The 15,683-nt window shown below is 28.5% G+C and overlaps 2 protein-coding genes across 4 annotated transcripts in view; one reads left to right on the forward strand and one right to left on the reverse strand.

The window, feature by feature from the left end:
* Positions 1-11: 11 nt before the first annotated feature.
* On the reverse strand, positions 12-4,602 carry LOC105368909 (protein SERAC1). 2 transcript variants are annotated; one of them, XM_011508065.1, is made up of 14 exons: positions 4,276-4,602; positions 3,133-3,260; positions 2,866-3,063; positions 2,665-2,792; positions 2,475-2,585; positions 2,271-2,400; positions 2,018-2,161; positions 1,672-1,926; positions 1,399-1,594; positions 1,080-1,244; positions 885-1,012; positions 649-801; positions 433-579; positions 12-370 (listed from the first exon to the last, which is right to left on the reverse strand). In XM_011508065.1, exons 1-14 carry the CDS (start codon positions 4,281-4,283, stop codon positions 300-302), a joined length of 1,962 nt encoding a protein of 653 aa, XP_011506367.1. In that variant the 5' UTR covers positions 4,284-4,602; the 3' UTR covers positions 12-299. The 2 variants fall into 2 exon arrangements, with proteins under 2 accessions (XP_011506367.1, XP_011506366.1); XM_011508064.1 differs by lacking the exon at positions 4,276-4,602 and adding an exon at positions 3,410-3,479.
* Positions 4,603-4,760: 158 nt separating this feature from the next.
* BuGZ (Bub3 interacting GLEBS and Zinc finger domain protein) overlaps positions 4,761-15,683 on the forward strand; it is a 12,694-nt gene continuing 1,771 nt past the window's right edge. Inside the window, exons 1-6 of one of the 2 annotated variants that reach the window (XR_913121.1) lie at positions 4,761-5,032; positions 6,820-6,946; positions 7,025-7,374; positions 7,823-8,150; positions 9,329-9,791; positions 11,788-11,872. Coding sequence is in view for 1 of the 2 variants with exons in the window: in XM_011508066.1 (XP_011506368.1) it covers positions 4,992-5,032; positions 6,820-6,946; positions 7,025-7,374; positions 7,823-8,150; positions 9,329-9,791 (1,309 nt within the window). In the remaining variant the exon portion in view is untranslated. The remainder of the gene's footprint in view (positions 5,033-6,819; positions 6,947-7,024; positions 7,375-7,822; positions 8,151-9,328; positions 9,792-11,787; positions 11,873-15,683) is intronic. The other variant, XM_011508066.1, reaches the window with a different exon arrangement.

A 15,683-nucleotide genomic window follows, 5' to 3' on the forward strand; every position in this document is an offset into this window, starting at 1 on the left:
TAATATTATCTTCATAACAAAAATATTATTTATTCAATCTTAATTGCTCTGTATTATAAATTATACATTCATGTTCAATAGTTATATACACATACTGTATAAGTTATTGTTAGTATTGACTAAATATGTTTAGAACGAAAAAAGTAGCTTCCAAAAATATCTGTTTTCGTGGTTAGACTGAGTATGGCGCTTAATTAAAGCAAGTACTTTTTGGTACAAAAAGGACTGCCTGAAATATTAATAATGTAATTAGGTAATTAATTATTACGGATTGTTTGAAAATATTGAAAACAAAATTTTCACCTGTTGGCAGGTTTACATATAGACAAATGATCTTGTGGAATTTCAAAAAATTCACCAATATTTGGATCTGAAATAAAATTTATTTAATATCTTAGCACTAAAATTATCTATCGACTAACATTGTTTTACCTGCTGAATCAGAATTTACAAATCTCAGAGGTACTTTTAATGCAGTGACACGAGTTGGCTTTGTTTCTCCAAAACTAATTACTTCAATATTATACTCTTTAAGCATTTTTAAAAAATCCTCGTGCAGCTGTAATAGCTGTGGAGACTCTAGTAATAAAAATTATTTAATTAAATAATTAAGAAGATATTCCTATTAGAATTGAGGGAAATATTTACGTTCTCGTAATTCCTGAACTTCTGCGGATGGCCAAACCAATAATTGTGTTGTTTGATTTAAAGCCGCAACGCGAGAACCCCGATGTGGTGTACTGTAAAATATAATTCCTTTCGAATTACGAAGTAGATTGTTTTTATCTCCATTTTTCCACTCTAAAAAGAATAAGCGATATTATTATTTTATATTTAATTATTAATTACATAATGAAATTCATACAATTTAACAGTTGCCTTACCTTCAACAAGCATTTTTTTTACAAGAAGTCCACCCATTGAGTGACAAACCCAAATTATCGAGCGCTTCCCTACCCCAGCCGTTACAAGTTTTTCGGTAAATTCATCGCTTCGATCTTTTATTGTACTTCTAGAAAATATACAATATCGTTCGTATTTACAGTTACATCGTTACTGTAATTAATTTCATATATTACCTATCACCTGTAATTGGGCACAAAGAAGCCCACATGGATAAATTAGTTCTATAATTAATTCCTAATATTCGTAAATTTGGCACGTCTCGAGGTAACCAATCTTTTGGCCAACATTGTGTTCGAATCTTATAATCCATCTCACTTTGTTGCATACATTTATCAGAACTATTATAAATAAATTGTTATGATTATGTTAATTAACGTTTTGATTTTAATATTTAAAAATTTGAGCGTCTTTATGTAGAAATAAGATAAATAAATATTTTGTTTTAATACAGAATTAGGAGAAAAAAATATTAAAAAGGTAAATCGTGATTACCCTTTACAAAAAAATGAATCAACGATATTTTTAGAGTCAACGTTTATTGGACAATCATGCAATACGACATCGAAATCCTGACCGATACGTTGCCATTCGCGAATCTCCGAATCTCGGGCTAAATCTTTTAAAAACTCTGAAGGATGAGTATCGACCATTTCCGATAAACTCAATGTATTGTAATTATTTTTTATATCTGTAAATGAAATAAGTTACAATTTAAATTAAACATTTTGTGCAATTATATTAAGAAATATAGATTGAAAAACATACCAGGTACGTGAGTTGATTTATCTAGATCACGCTGTCTCCATGTCACAAATACACCACCAAGTAATCCATGTATAAAAATAACATCTAAATCCCTTTTAGACGAAACCCTATGTAATGGATGAAGAAGATAAATTTTTTGAGGATACGTTTCGTGCTCGATGTCATCAGTATCTAAATTCGCAAGTGCACAACTTGCTAAAGTTGAAATTCGAATATCTTGATGATAGGACCATGATGTCAAAATCCTTATCCATCCTTCAGATCAACATTTATTAACAAATTATATTCTCATACATTCAATATTACTATATGTGAAAAATATCGTAACAATATTTATTTAAATTACCAGATCTAAAGATGTCTTCTAAATATTCTGGATTCAATGATATATTTGAAAGTATTTTAGCTATTAATGCACATATATCGATATTATCCCCCAGAAGCTTATAAATATTCATTAAAATTTGTAGCCCTCCGACATCAACTATATCTAAACAGAATAAATATTTTACGTAATATCATTTTAAGTATCAAAAAAAAAAAAAAAAAAAAAAAAAAAAAAAATTTGAAAAGAAAAGATAATTTAAAGATATGTATACCATTGCTGTGATTGTTTAAAGAAGAATGATGCAGAATGGCTTCTAAGCAATTTTGTAAAAAATTTATATCCCATTTGATAAGTGATGACAATCCATCATTGCTTATATCGGGTTCCATAATTGTGGAATCCTATTAAAGTTTTACAACTGTTCATTGTTTTTAAAAAAGCTTCAAATCAATATTAATTATAATTGATTACTTACGTGTAGATAATTTTGAAATTTCTTATTTATAAAGTTCAAAAGACATGGATGAATTCCTTCACAACGAGTATTTAGTTTTATTAATAGGCTATGAACTTTTTCAACAATTTCCTATATAGATAATTAAAGTGTCATTATAAACAATATTGTTCCAATAGTTTTAACTAAATAGTAAATAGAATTAACTTGCATGAATTTGCAATTGTTGATTGAAATATGGTGGTTTTAAAAAAAATCGTAAATCAATCCCAGGTGATCGTGCTAAAGCGACGGCAGTTCTTGCATCTAACATCTGAGATATCTGACCATATTGCCAATCTACGATATTTAATCTCCATTACACTTCAACGAAATATTTCTCTAATAATTACAAATTATAATTTTAAATTACCCTTTAAATCTTTCATAGTACTAAGTGAATGTATGGCTTTGATTCTTTCCATTTTACTTCCTGTATAAGCAACTTGAAATAAACGAAAAGCTAAATTGTTGTTCCATGTTTTCCACCACTTACTAATAAAAGATAATCGTATTGGGTCTTCATCGCTAGTAAAATTGAAATCATTTGCATGATTGGACATAAAAATATCTGAAAAATGTTCATATCTTATAATACGGATATTAGATTTAACAATACTAAAATGTATGAATACTTTACTCTCAAATTTAGGATTATTTATATAGATATATTGTGCTCTTGCATGATTTAATTCAAGAACTTTTGGTGAAATAATAGAGTTAAGTAATATTGACGTTTGCCTTATTTGATACAAAATCCAACATCCACTTTTAATAAAAAATAAGATAACACAATCATTATTATTGTTGTAATAAATAATTTTCATGCAATTCTGGTTTATATGTATTTTCAATAACATTCTAACCTATAATATTTATTGTACATGATAATTCATTGAACAAATGTATAAAATTACCTGACAACAATAGCACAAATTCCTGATGCTTTTAAGTAATAAATTGTTTTTTTATAATTTTCCATTACGAATTTTGTAGAACGAATGTGTGTAAAACGAATGTAATGATTCGATCATAATGCATAGTGAACTTATTTATTTCAATCCTTCATGATTTATAAAGTACTTGTACATTGGCTATATAAACCTTTGTCTCGAAATGGAAGTAAAGCTAAATGATACGATAAAACCATAATTCATGCATTAATTTATTTTACCCAAATGTTTAAATCATTTGAATACTGCATAAATAAATGTGACGTACTAACATCTTTTTTCAAATGCTTCTGACTTTAATGAAAGAAACTAATCAATTTAATTACCAATCAATGATACAAGATAAAAAAAACAATTGGTAAACACGATTTCAGTCATGTATCATCTAATAAGAATAAAATAAGAAATCATATTTTCAATTCTGCTACCGCTTCTTTTATATATCTTTTAGACTGTTTATTACGTTTTTACTCATTGATGCGCAAGCGTACAACACATAACGGAAGTTGCTTGGACGCCATTATTCACCATCTCTCTCTTTCATTTACCCATATAAGATACGTACATAATTGTATATATATATATATATATATATATATATATAAGATAATCTTATGAGATATAAATCGTAGTTTATAAATAAATCATTCTGATTGACAAATCGAAGCGATACAATGGAAGCAATTTTGGCCGTGGTAAGGCACGTTTGGTATGCAATTAATTAATTTCCGAGGGAGCTTTCGTCACGAAAATTTAAGCACAAGAGACGCCAAGGTGAAATAGTGGCGCCACAGTGAGCGTCGAGTGAACTTGGGCATCCTAATACAAACCATTGCATCGTTGCGGCTTTCAGGCTGTTTTTCTCTCTTGCCCCTCAACTCGCGTCGGTCAACCGTCGTCAATCTCTCTTCCTCTCCCATCGCGCCCAATTCGATAAACGCGTAACTGATACACGACAAAATTCGCCTCGTACGTGTGAGCAAATCTATATTGGCGACCTGAGTGTACGGTGCTGAGGCTAAGACCCGAGCAATGAGCGTAGTGTAGTGGCAATTCCCATACTGATATTCGGTGGTTGTGGCAGTCTACACTCCATAGCACGTTGGAGTGTCTTTTTCGTCGTGCTCGAGGAGGTGGAGGAGGCGGTGGTGGTGGCGGTAGTGGTGACGGTAGTGACGGCGACGGCGACGGCGACGGCGACGGCGGCGGCGACGGCGGCGGCGGCGATGGCGATGGTGGGCGGCGGCGGCGATCGCGAAGGTGGTGGAGGTGGTGTAGGAGTAGGAGGAGGAGGAGGAGGAGGAGGTGGAGGAGGAGGAGGAGGACGAGGTGGTGGAGGCTTTTGGCTCAGTAATTCGGTGCGACTTCTCCTGGTAGTCGTCGTTCGCGGCTGCGAAAAGTCAATAAGGCGTTCGTCAACTTCGATAGTGCATTAACTATCGAAGATAGTAATTTCGTCAGCGTATCCGAGTACCGAGCATTACGGAGATAGGAAATTCGATTATTACAAGGCCGTCAACGTTTCATCGTACCACGCAGTTTCAGTATGGGACGGAAGAAGAAGAAGCAGTCAAAACCTTGGTGCTGGTATCCTTTTCAAACAAAAGAATTTGTGATAATAGGGCAGCGACGGAGGAAGTCTCGGTGCTTCCGAAACTTAATAATTTTACGTAACGGTAAAGGAGCCATGCGTACAAGCGCATGTCATATTTTATGCGCGTGCATAGTTTCTTGGTCGATGTGTGATCTCGTTTTGTACGTTGCTCTGTTTGTTCCACATCGCATTGTCATTTACGATCGGCGCGATGTAATATTGACGCCGTTGTCGTTGCTTTATTGCCATATACATAAGGTTTTGAAAAAGTTGCAGTGCCGCTCGCGCGATCGCAAACAACGACTCGACACACACGTCCAAAGAATGTCTGGAAAATCGATTTTGTCTATTTAAGCGCGCGAGGGTGCTTTTTCCAAAGGAGGATGCGGACGTTGTGTTTTTTTATTTATTTTTAGTTCTGTACGGAGGTAGGGATTCGGGTTACACTTTTAGTCGTTTGCCACTCGCGATGTGTAAATAATAGCATTTCTCATTTTATATATAAAAGTTTGCTTTTAAAATTTAATGAAAAAAAGAAAAGAAAAAAAAAGTAGTTTACGGTCACTCAGCTTTGGAATCTAGTTTGCCAGTTCAAAATTGGGATAAAAAGAAGCTTATAAAGATTTAAGAGAGCTATTTCGTATTCACTCGCTTCTAATTCTGTAATGGCAATTAGGAGAATTGAAAATATATTGTGGAACAATTATAAGCATAACACGTTAAAAATAACTGTGATATTCCGTTTAATCTCCAATATACTGCATATGAAACTTATTTAAAATCTCTTATAAAGTAGTATTATAAATTATATATAAATAAATATAAATAAATATAAATATATATGTAAATTTAATTTCTTATGTGGTTTAAAATTATCAATCCTAATACAAAATTCCTAATATAAAAGATCTTATTTTGATTCAAAGTGAACAAAATATAAAGTTTATGTATTACCTGAATACATTAGCACTAAAAAAAATTTAGAAAATTATATTTTAAATAGGAGTTAAATCATAATTCAAGAAGGCTATATAAAAAAATTGACAATAATTTTTTATGTATTTCAATTTTTTATTCATGATTATTTAATCCATATAATGACATTAAGATAAACAGCCTTTATAAATGAAATAATAATAGAATAAATTTTATTTTATTTCTTTCAACATCAAATTTTATTGATTATTCATATAATAAAAATGTTTTGTAATATATTTATTAGATTTATTAAATGCAAATGTAATTATACAAGCCATTTTTATTTTCTGTATTAATCATAAAAATCTTTATATTAGATAATATATGATATTTATGTTTTGTAAATCATAAATGATGAAAGATAACCTTTAACATTATTATCTATGAAGAATATATGCTAAAAGTATATTTGATAGAAATTTAAATTAATCACAAGGTTAATATATTATATATATGTATGTATGTATATGTATGTATGTATGTATATATGTATTTAAGTTTGTATGTGCATGTGTGTCGGCATATAATTATAAATACATAGGCATACACACGCATGCCCATACGCACACAAGCAAGAACACGCATGTATATTTGTACACTAATTAGATAATATTATAAATTGAATATTTAATTATAATTTCTTTTATATAATTATATCTATTGTATTTTGATATTTTGGAGAAATTATAATATGTGGAAAGAGTAAATTTAAATATTTAGATACAAGTTGATTCACATTCTTTATGCATTCATTAACAGAATTTGTAATTACCAAATATTTCCTTAATGATATATAATATAGGTATTGTAACAGAGAATTCGAAGATGAAAAGATTTTAATACAACATCAAAAGGCAAAACATTTTAAATGTCATATATGTCATAAAAAACTTTATACAGGTCCAGGTCTGAGCATACATTGTATGCAGGTGAGTGAAGTTATAAATAAATAGATACTTTATTGTGTTATTAATACTTAAAATTTCTTATTAAACTATTATGTCCAGGTTCATAAAGAGACGATAGATAAAGTTCCAAATTCACTCCCAAATCGAAGTAATATAGAAATAGAAATTTATGGTATGGAAGGAATTCCAGCTAATGATTTGAAGGAACATGAACGACAGAGAAATGGCGGTCGACCTGGCTCTCCCAGTTCTGGTGAAGATGAGCCAGCACCAAAGAAGATGAAAACCGAAGGCTTATTAGGTTCAGCGCCTGGATCAATAAGTGGCTCTAACATGATATCGCATGGTATACCTGGACATCCAGGAATGTCCGTGGGTCAATTTCCACCATCCATGCATCATGTTATGGGATCAATGGGACACGTAGGACCACCATTTATGAGCCCTGGGTAATTTTGTATTTCACATTAAAGACATTTATTACATTTATTTTTTAAATAAAGGGGTATCGTAGATTTTATCTAAATTTTAGAGACATTTTAAACACAAATAACTTTTTAACGTTTATTTCATTTCATTTCCTGCTAATATATATTGCAGACATAAATGATTAATGTTATAAAAATTTTAATTTCTTTTTATAACAAAAAAAAAAATTGAAATATATATACATGTATGACTATATTGATTTATGCATTCCAATTTTATAAGCGAATAAAGTTGTTTTATATCTTATTTAACTTATATGTAACTTGATAAGAATAATGGTAAGGAAAGATTTTATGGTGCAAGCAAGAAATAAAAGTTACAAATGTAAAAGTATAATAGATAAATAAGCATTGAAAGTATTTAGTAAGAAAATATCATTAATAAAAACAAATTTACTCATTCTTTTAGTATGATGTCAGGAATGCATGGAGTACCTCCTGGAATGCAACCACCTGTCAGCGGAGCATCTATGCCATCTCGACCTTTATTTCCTAGTGCCACAGCTGTTTCGTGTGCTGCTTCCACTGCAGCCTCAGCGCCTTTGGGTGCTGATTTCAAGCCCATCACATCTATAGCAGGTGGTTCCATAGGACCTGTGAAACCTACATTTCCTGCTTATGGAAATTCTGATAATGGAACCTCAACTAGTACCAATTCTAACGATTCAAAAGTAAACATGATTGCAACGACTGGTGCATCTAGTAAAATAATTCATCCTCCAGAAGATCTTAGTCTGGTAAATATATATATATATATATATATATATATTTTTTTTTTTTTTTTTTATACTACACAATGAAATTTATCATTAAAACAATCAAAGTAAATTTACAAAAAAGTGAAACCAATTTTCTATTTACATGTTTAATCAAGTGTATTCTAATTTACATGTACTAATTGCATCATAGGTAGCCATATCTATTTATATCAATACTTTAAGGCAAATATTGATTTCACAATACCTACAGCAATTTAATGCCTTTTGGAATAAATCTTAAATACATAAATTTATTATTTCTGAAGTATTTTCTACGAATTAAATATTGAATAAACATGAATGCTAAATATAAAAATTTATATAATTTTATGATAATATGATAATTTTTTCTCAATTGCATTGCATCTACTAATGGATACTGTTGTAAGCTTATCTTGTCATACGTTTTTGGATAAAAGTAAACATATTTGTTATTTTATTGTGACCAAATTCAAATAAAATATACTTATAATTAGGTTAAAATTAACATTGAAAATATGATTTTCAACATTTTATAAGTGCATTTTTATTATTAAATTGTGGTTTATTAAAAGTTAATTGAAGATTAATTTCAAATATTTTTCCAAATCAGAATGGGAGAAAATCAGTTTACTTGGATAAGTCAGAATGAAACGATTGATTTTTAAATTATTTGTAAAAAAAATCTTTTAGAATATTTATATCATAACTGTGCCATTTATAAATTGACTATTGAGTATTGTGTATCGAGTATAAATCTTAAAATTCTATATTTGTTTACTCATTGAATATTATAGAATTCATTATAAGTATATTGTATAAAATGAAGGTTTTAAAAGTGACTAAAGATATTAATTAGAATCAATTATTTGGAAAAGCTTTAAATTGGAGCTTTGATACTTACCAAAATATATTTAATACGATAAATAGATCAAAATTCCATCATATTCGTAAATATTTATTGACTGATACTTTTAAATTGTCAAGTAAAATTAAATGCTAGAAGAAAATGTTTTTTTGTTGTTGTTTTTGGTACGTATGAAAAGCACTTAATTAATGTAGTCGATTTACAAATAATTAAAAGCTTGTCAATGTGATATACTCTCAAATTACAATAAATAATGTAAGATAATTGTGATAACAGCTTATTTCAAAATGTAATTCTGTAATATTCGCAGGAGGAAATTCGAGCGAGATTACCAAAGTATCAGCGACGACAGTCCGACGAGTCTCGCTCGGCTCAACAAGAGGTAGCGGCTCAACATGCAGCTGCCATGCATCATCATCATCAGCAGCAGCAGGCGCATCATCAGCAGCAGCAGCAGCAGCAGCAGCAACAACAGCAGCAACAGCAACAGCAACAACAGCAGCAGCAACAGGCAGCAGCTGCCTCCGCGGTCGCGGCCTTCCAGGACCAACAGCAACGTCAGCAGGCGGCCCTGAATGCCCTGCAGCAACAGCAGCAGCAGCGTTTCCCAAGGCCACCGCAAGTGATGGCAATGCCGCAGGTCTCGGCGGCGATGCCCGTGAGTTCGGTTGCGCTTATGGCGCCGCTCATGCGCCCAACCATGACACTTGCGGCGCCAGCGCTCATTCACGGAGGTAACATGATGCGACCGCCCCCCATGGGCCTGCCACCAGGTAAGTCTCCAGGATATTCTTCTTTCGCTCTTTTCTTTCTCTATTTTTAATTTCTCTCGCCGATATCCTAAGTGCCCCTGCTACCGAACATTTTCTCTATTTTCTATCCATACATACATATATAAATATATCGATAAATCTACATATTTGTCTCATTCAATCAAGCGATCTCCATTATCAATGTATACATACATACATACATGCCTACGTCCATATGCATGAGTATGTGTATGTGTGTGTATATATATATATATATATATATATATATATATATACACACACACACATATATATATATATATGTACATAATATGTATACATATATGTGTATATACATGTATGCATATGTGTATATCTGTATATATGTATACATATGTATATATATGTGCATATATATATTTCTTATGGAAAATATTTTTTATTCTTAGGTTTAAGATAACAATTTTATCATAGTTATAAATAATATTCTTTTTTGTATCATACAATTTACTTATATTGGGCTAGGTCAATTTATGACCTTGATAGGCTAGTTTTTGTCAATTTGTATAAGCAGTTTGAATTCCATTTTTAAACACACCACCCGCTCTCAACTAATAGCCATCCAACAAAAATACAATGAGATAAGCCCATTTATTTTGATTTCTTTAACGTTAAGCTATTACAAATATTCATTATAGAAAATAAGATAAAGAAATAATAATAATTTATAATATAGATTAAGTTTTCTTATTATAGGTATATATATTTATATATAGAAGCTAGTACATACAAAGTTTTCTTTTATATTCTGTTTTATGTGAAAGAGTTAATTCATATGAATTGTAAAGCATGCAATGATATAAAAGTAAGTTATTGAACATCTAATTATATCATATTTAAAATGATGTACATTAATTCAAGTATTTCTATCTATTTCAATAAATAACACAAATAAGACTTATTTTTTTATGCCTCAGATCACTTTATATTGCAAATAAATACAGATGTAATAACGAACTTACAATTAATATATTTATCTGAAATTCTTGAATAATTAATATTTTTAAATGTTCAATTAGAAGCTTTCTATATTAGGGATACCGAAACTCAGGAATATCAATGAATAAGGAGTGACGTATATAATTATATAAAAAGACATTAAAGGCACATCGTAGACTCTGCACTTCATAATAGTAGTTGAAATTAAGTTGAGAGAAATACTAATCGAAGTAAATGATTTTGTTTTTAATAAGTAATTAGCTAATGAAAAAGTTTGTTTGATTACCTTTATAGGGCCGTATTTTTCACTGAAATCTTATAGGCTTTTTTTTTTACATTTTCTCCTTAACCTTTATCCTATTCTGTTAAGAAGTGCGTATAAGGTGCACAATTACTTTATATAACTATCTCGCTTACTTTCAACGTTTCTTATTAATACATAATTTTTATTATTGAACGTTTATAAATAATATATTATCTATATAAATTAATAGATAAGTAGAATACAGATGACTCTGTTCATAAGAATCGTTCTTTTTTATTATGTTTAAACTAATGATTAATTAATTTTTTTAATTGTTTATCTTCTAAATAATAATATTGGAAAAGTGATTTATATAAAATTTCTTTTAAATTATTTATTCATTTGTCGATGAAAGCTTGAATTTTTGAAAACTTGAAATTTAAACTTTTAATTCATATATATATTCTTTTTTAATGGAATTTGAATAATAAATCTTTTTAAAAAATGAGTTTTTTTTTATTATGTTACATAATTTTGTCATATGTTTTCCGTCGATGATCACTTAGATTGTAAAATGATAGCATAATTGTTTTTAAAACCATGCATCGGTAGAGTCAAGATGTAATTATACATATACAAGTTCTTAGAGATGTAGTATATGTCTATTAAAATTCTTATATAGAATTTTTCATTAAATAATAGAAAACATATATAAGATCGACAATTTTATAGTCTTCTGAAAAAGTTTTTACGTTTTTAACGGTGCGTTTACAGGGTGCCCTGTCACTCTGCGATGAGTGTCGAACCGAACCCCCAGTCTCTGGTTACTAAAACCCGTGTTTTAGACAAGTACAACAAGGTTGGTCCTTAGCAACTAGCATGCGGTGAAATGGCCTATGTATATCATAAATATTATTATTTTATCACCATCATAATCATAATCATCGTCATCCTAGTTGATACAGCTACTCCTCATACTGACATTATTACTACTACTACTAATACTACTACCACTATGACTAAACTACTACTGCTACTACTGCAACTACTACTGATAGTACTGATACTGCTACTGCTACTATTACTACCACCACCACTTTCAATCATTACTACTATTATTATTTATATTATTTATATTATAATTATACTAATTATATTATATACCTCATATTATACTTATTATTATTATTATTATTATTATTATTATTATTATTATTATTGTTATTATTATTGTTATTATTATTATTGATATCATCATCATTATCATTACCATTATCTTTTATTAAATCTAAGCTATCGATTGCACATCATAATTAAGTTATTTTCTAATCTCAAGATTATTATTATTATTATTATTATTATTATTATTATTATTATTATTATTATTATGATTATTATTTTTTATTATTATAAATTATTACACTAAGAAAAAAAACAGATTTGTTTTCATTGTAATCTTTACAAATTATTATTATCAAATATGTTGAATATAATCATGTCTTTTTTGTAGTGTAATAATTTTGTCGTCGAGCGGCCTGTTTTATTTTAAAAACAATTCCATTTTTTTTGGAAAATTTTTATGCGTTAACAAGCTTTTATTGTTAAAATATTTAATATAATTCATTCTTTTACGTACAAATAAAAGAAAATATGCAATTATTGTAAAATATGTTAATATTTTTACTTTAGATATCTTCATGTGCAATTCGTTAAACGTAAAATATATTTGAGATCTTTTTAAATATATGCTATTGTAAATTATGTTTGAGATGCTCAGATATTAATGAAAATAAAAAAATGATATATTAAAAACGACAAATTTTAATATCAATTAGTTTCTGCATTTATCCTACATAATTTACATAAGTAAATCATATATTATAATCGTAATAAAAATAAAATAACAATTTCCCATTCTTCATTAATACATTCTATTGCTATTATACATTGATTATTTTTTATGCTTATATTACTATTATATATATTATTATATTGTGTATTAATATATTATCATGTAATAACTATTTATCGCATATCTTTTTAATGTTTATTTAAATGAATACAAATTAATACAGCATTATTAAATTAAAGTTAATTTAGTGGTCGTTCGACTATTTAAAATTAATTTTTTCTTTCTTTTTATTTATTTAATTTGTATTTTTATTTATCATTCATGTAATATCTAAGTTACATTAATTTTTTTTAATCTATTTTATGATTAATTATTCGCCTTTTCAACTTAACATATCAACTATAATTTGTTCTAATGCTATAATTTTTTTGTCTCCTATATTTATCTGTCTTTCTCTTATTTTCTTTCTTATATTAACTGGTAGCTTGAAATTCCTGGTGTTGTGATACAGTAGTAATGAGCGCTTTTTGGGCACGGTACAGTTCCATATTATGATTAAAGAAAAATTGTCTTATTTATTTATTTATTAACTGATTTATTCTTGAATACTTGTTCGGACAATTGATGCAAATTTTTCATGAAATCGACCGTTTTTAATCGATTGATATGAAATTCGTTTGTTTATAGTCCTATAACTGATACTTATGTGTACATAGATATGAATACTATGTACTTGCAAACTTATAGTAATTTTTAAGGACTCGTTATGTGGAAAAGGGTTGGGGTTAAAAATTAGAAAATAAAATTTTTTTTATTTGAATTTCCGTGGATATATATTGCTTATGTTTGTTTTTGTGTTTTCATAAAATTTATATATTTTTTTTTTCTGCTTTATTGTTAAGTAATTTATTTTAAGGCTAATGGATTGGTACAACCATTTTATAAGAACAAAATATTTATTGATGTGAGTTTTTGAAAGTTTGACTTACGCAATTTTTTGTAAGTACTTGGTTGTAATTCAGTTTATCGAATCATTAAAAATTCTAAAGTGTAAGTAGAATGTCTATTGGAAATATAAAAAAATAATTCACAAAACAAATGTAGAAAATTTTATTTTGAAATAAATACTAATATTAATTATAAGCAGTGTTTTTAATACTATAATTTGTAAAAGTTGGCCTCACTAATTTTTTTTTTTTTTGCTTATATCGCTAAGAATAGAAAAACAACTAAATGACACGGTACGTTTCGTGAAAAGATCTGCAACAAGAACGAACATAACAAATACATCTATAATTATAAGAGTAATTATTATTCTCACGCACGCTATGTATAAAAATTTTACATTTAAGCATACAATCATATAAAAATTTATATACATATACATTACATACACACGAGCATTCATATGTCATATATATATATATATATATATATATGTATATATATATGTATATATATATTTGTGTTGCATGTATATGTGTGTGTGTGTGTGTGTGTGTGTGAGCGTGTATGCATATATATATATATATATATATGCATACGCATACATACATGCATGCATACTTGCATACTTACATACATGCATATAGACTTTATATAGATTTTCTGTCACACGACAGATTTTTAGATAAGTCGGGCCAAACGACAGTAAGTAAATGAATTCACGTACCAAGTATATTTACCTAGAATTATTTTTACTTATTACTTATTTAATTTTTTTTCTATACTTGTTCATTAACACTAACAGGATGGGAGGACTATTTTTTTATTGCCATAATACTGGTATTTACCTACATATATATATTTATATATATACGTGTTTTTGTTACGCAATGACTTTGTGCACAGTGAAATTGAGGCAGACTTGTCGAGGTAAAGCAGTGACAAATTTGAATCTGAAAAAGGTTATTGTGACTTTCGTCAATAAAAGAAGTAAATAAATAATATAGACTTATCTATATTTCGGCATTCTGCTGTTATGAGGATATTTGATTAAGTAACATTTAATTTCATTGCTTTAATGTAAACTTTAAAATGCCACTAATAGTCTTATGTTATACTTTAAAATATTTTGAGTTTTTCGTAAATTGCATGAATTATGTATTTTTCTTTTTTTTTTCTTTTTATGTGAAAACTCCACGCTAAACTTTGGCATAGCTTTACTTCTAGAAGTCTCGACACAATTCATTATCAGTCTCTGTCTTTAGAGATTTTTAGTAAACTTTTTTGAGAGAGACAATAAAAACTCAATTTGAGAGGATGTGCGAGTGGCAGCCGATGAATTCAATTTAGAAAAATGTTAAGCTTTTTATCAAATACCTAATTATACAAGAATGCTATGTAAATGAGCAATGATGGACTCGTACGAGTGTGTTCCTCTGTATATCCTTTTTATATTTTATTTTGGGTGTGGTAGAGATTTTGCATTATTTGTCTTCAGTTTTTCTTTAATTTATCAGTGTATGAGTAAACTATATTATGGTTTTAAATGCACCGTTATAAATATGCATGTATTTCTTCGATTACACAGTGAGATCATTCATTCGTATTTACTTCCAACATGACTACCATAATATTGAGAGAGCAAGAAATTGTTAATATTTACTTGATATCGGCCATTATATCGAATGCCAACAGTCTTATACCGTTAATATAATTAAATAGTAAAATTTCATTGTTCACAATATAAAATTACGTTCCTAATTGAATATTTATTAAAAATTTGAGATTTAACTTTTAGTATAACATAAAATTAAATGAATTTCACAATCTAATAGTATATTTTAACTAATTAATAATTATAAAAACGTTACAT

The sequence above is a fragment of the Ceratosolen solmsi genome, unplaced genomic scaffold (assembly GCF_000503995.2).
Source record: "Ceratosolen solmsi marchali unplaced genomic scaffold, CerSol_1.0 scaffold1, whole genome shotgun sequence".
In the NCBI taxonomy this organism is placed as follows: Eukaryota; Metazoa; Arthropoda; class Insecta; order Hymenoptera; family Agaonidae; genus Ceratosolen; species Ceratosolen solmsi.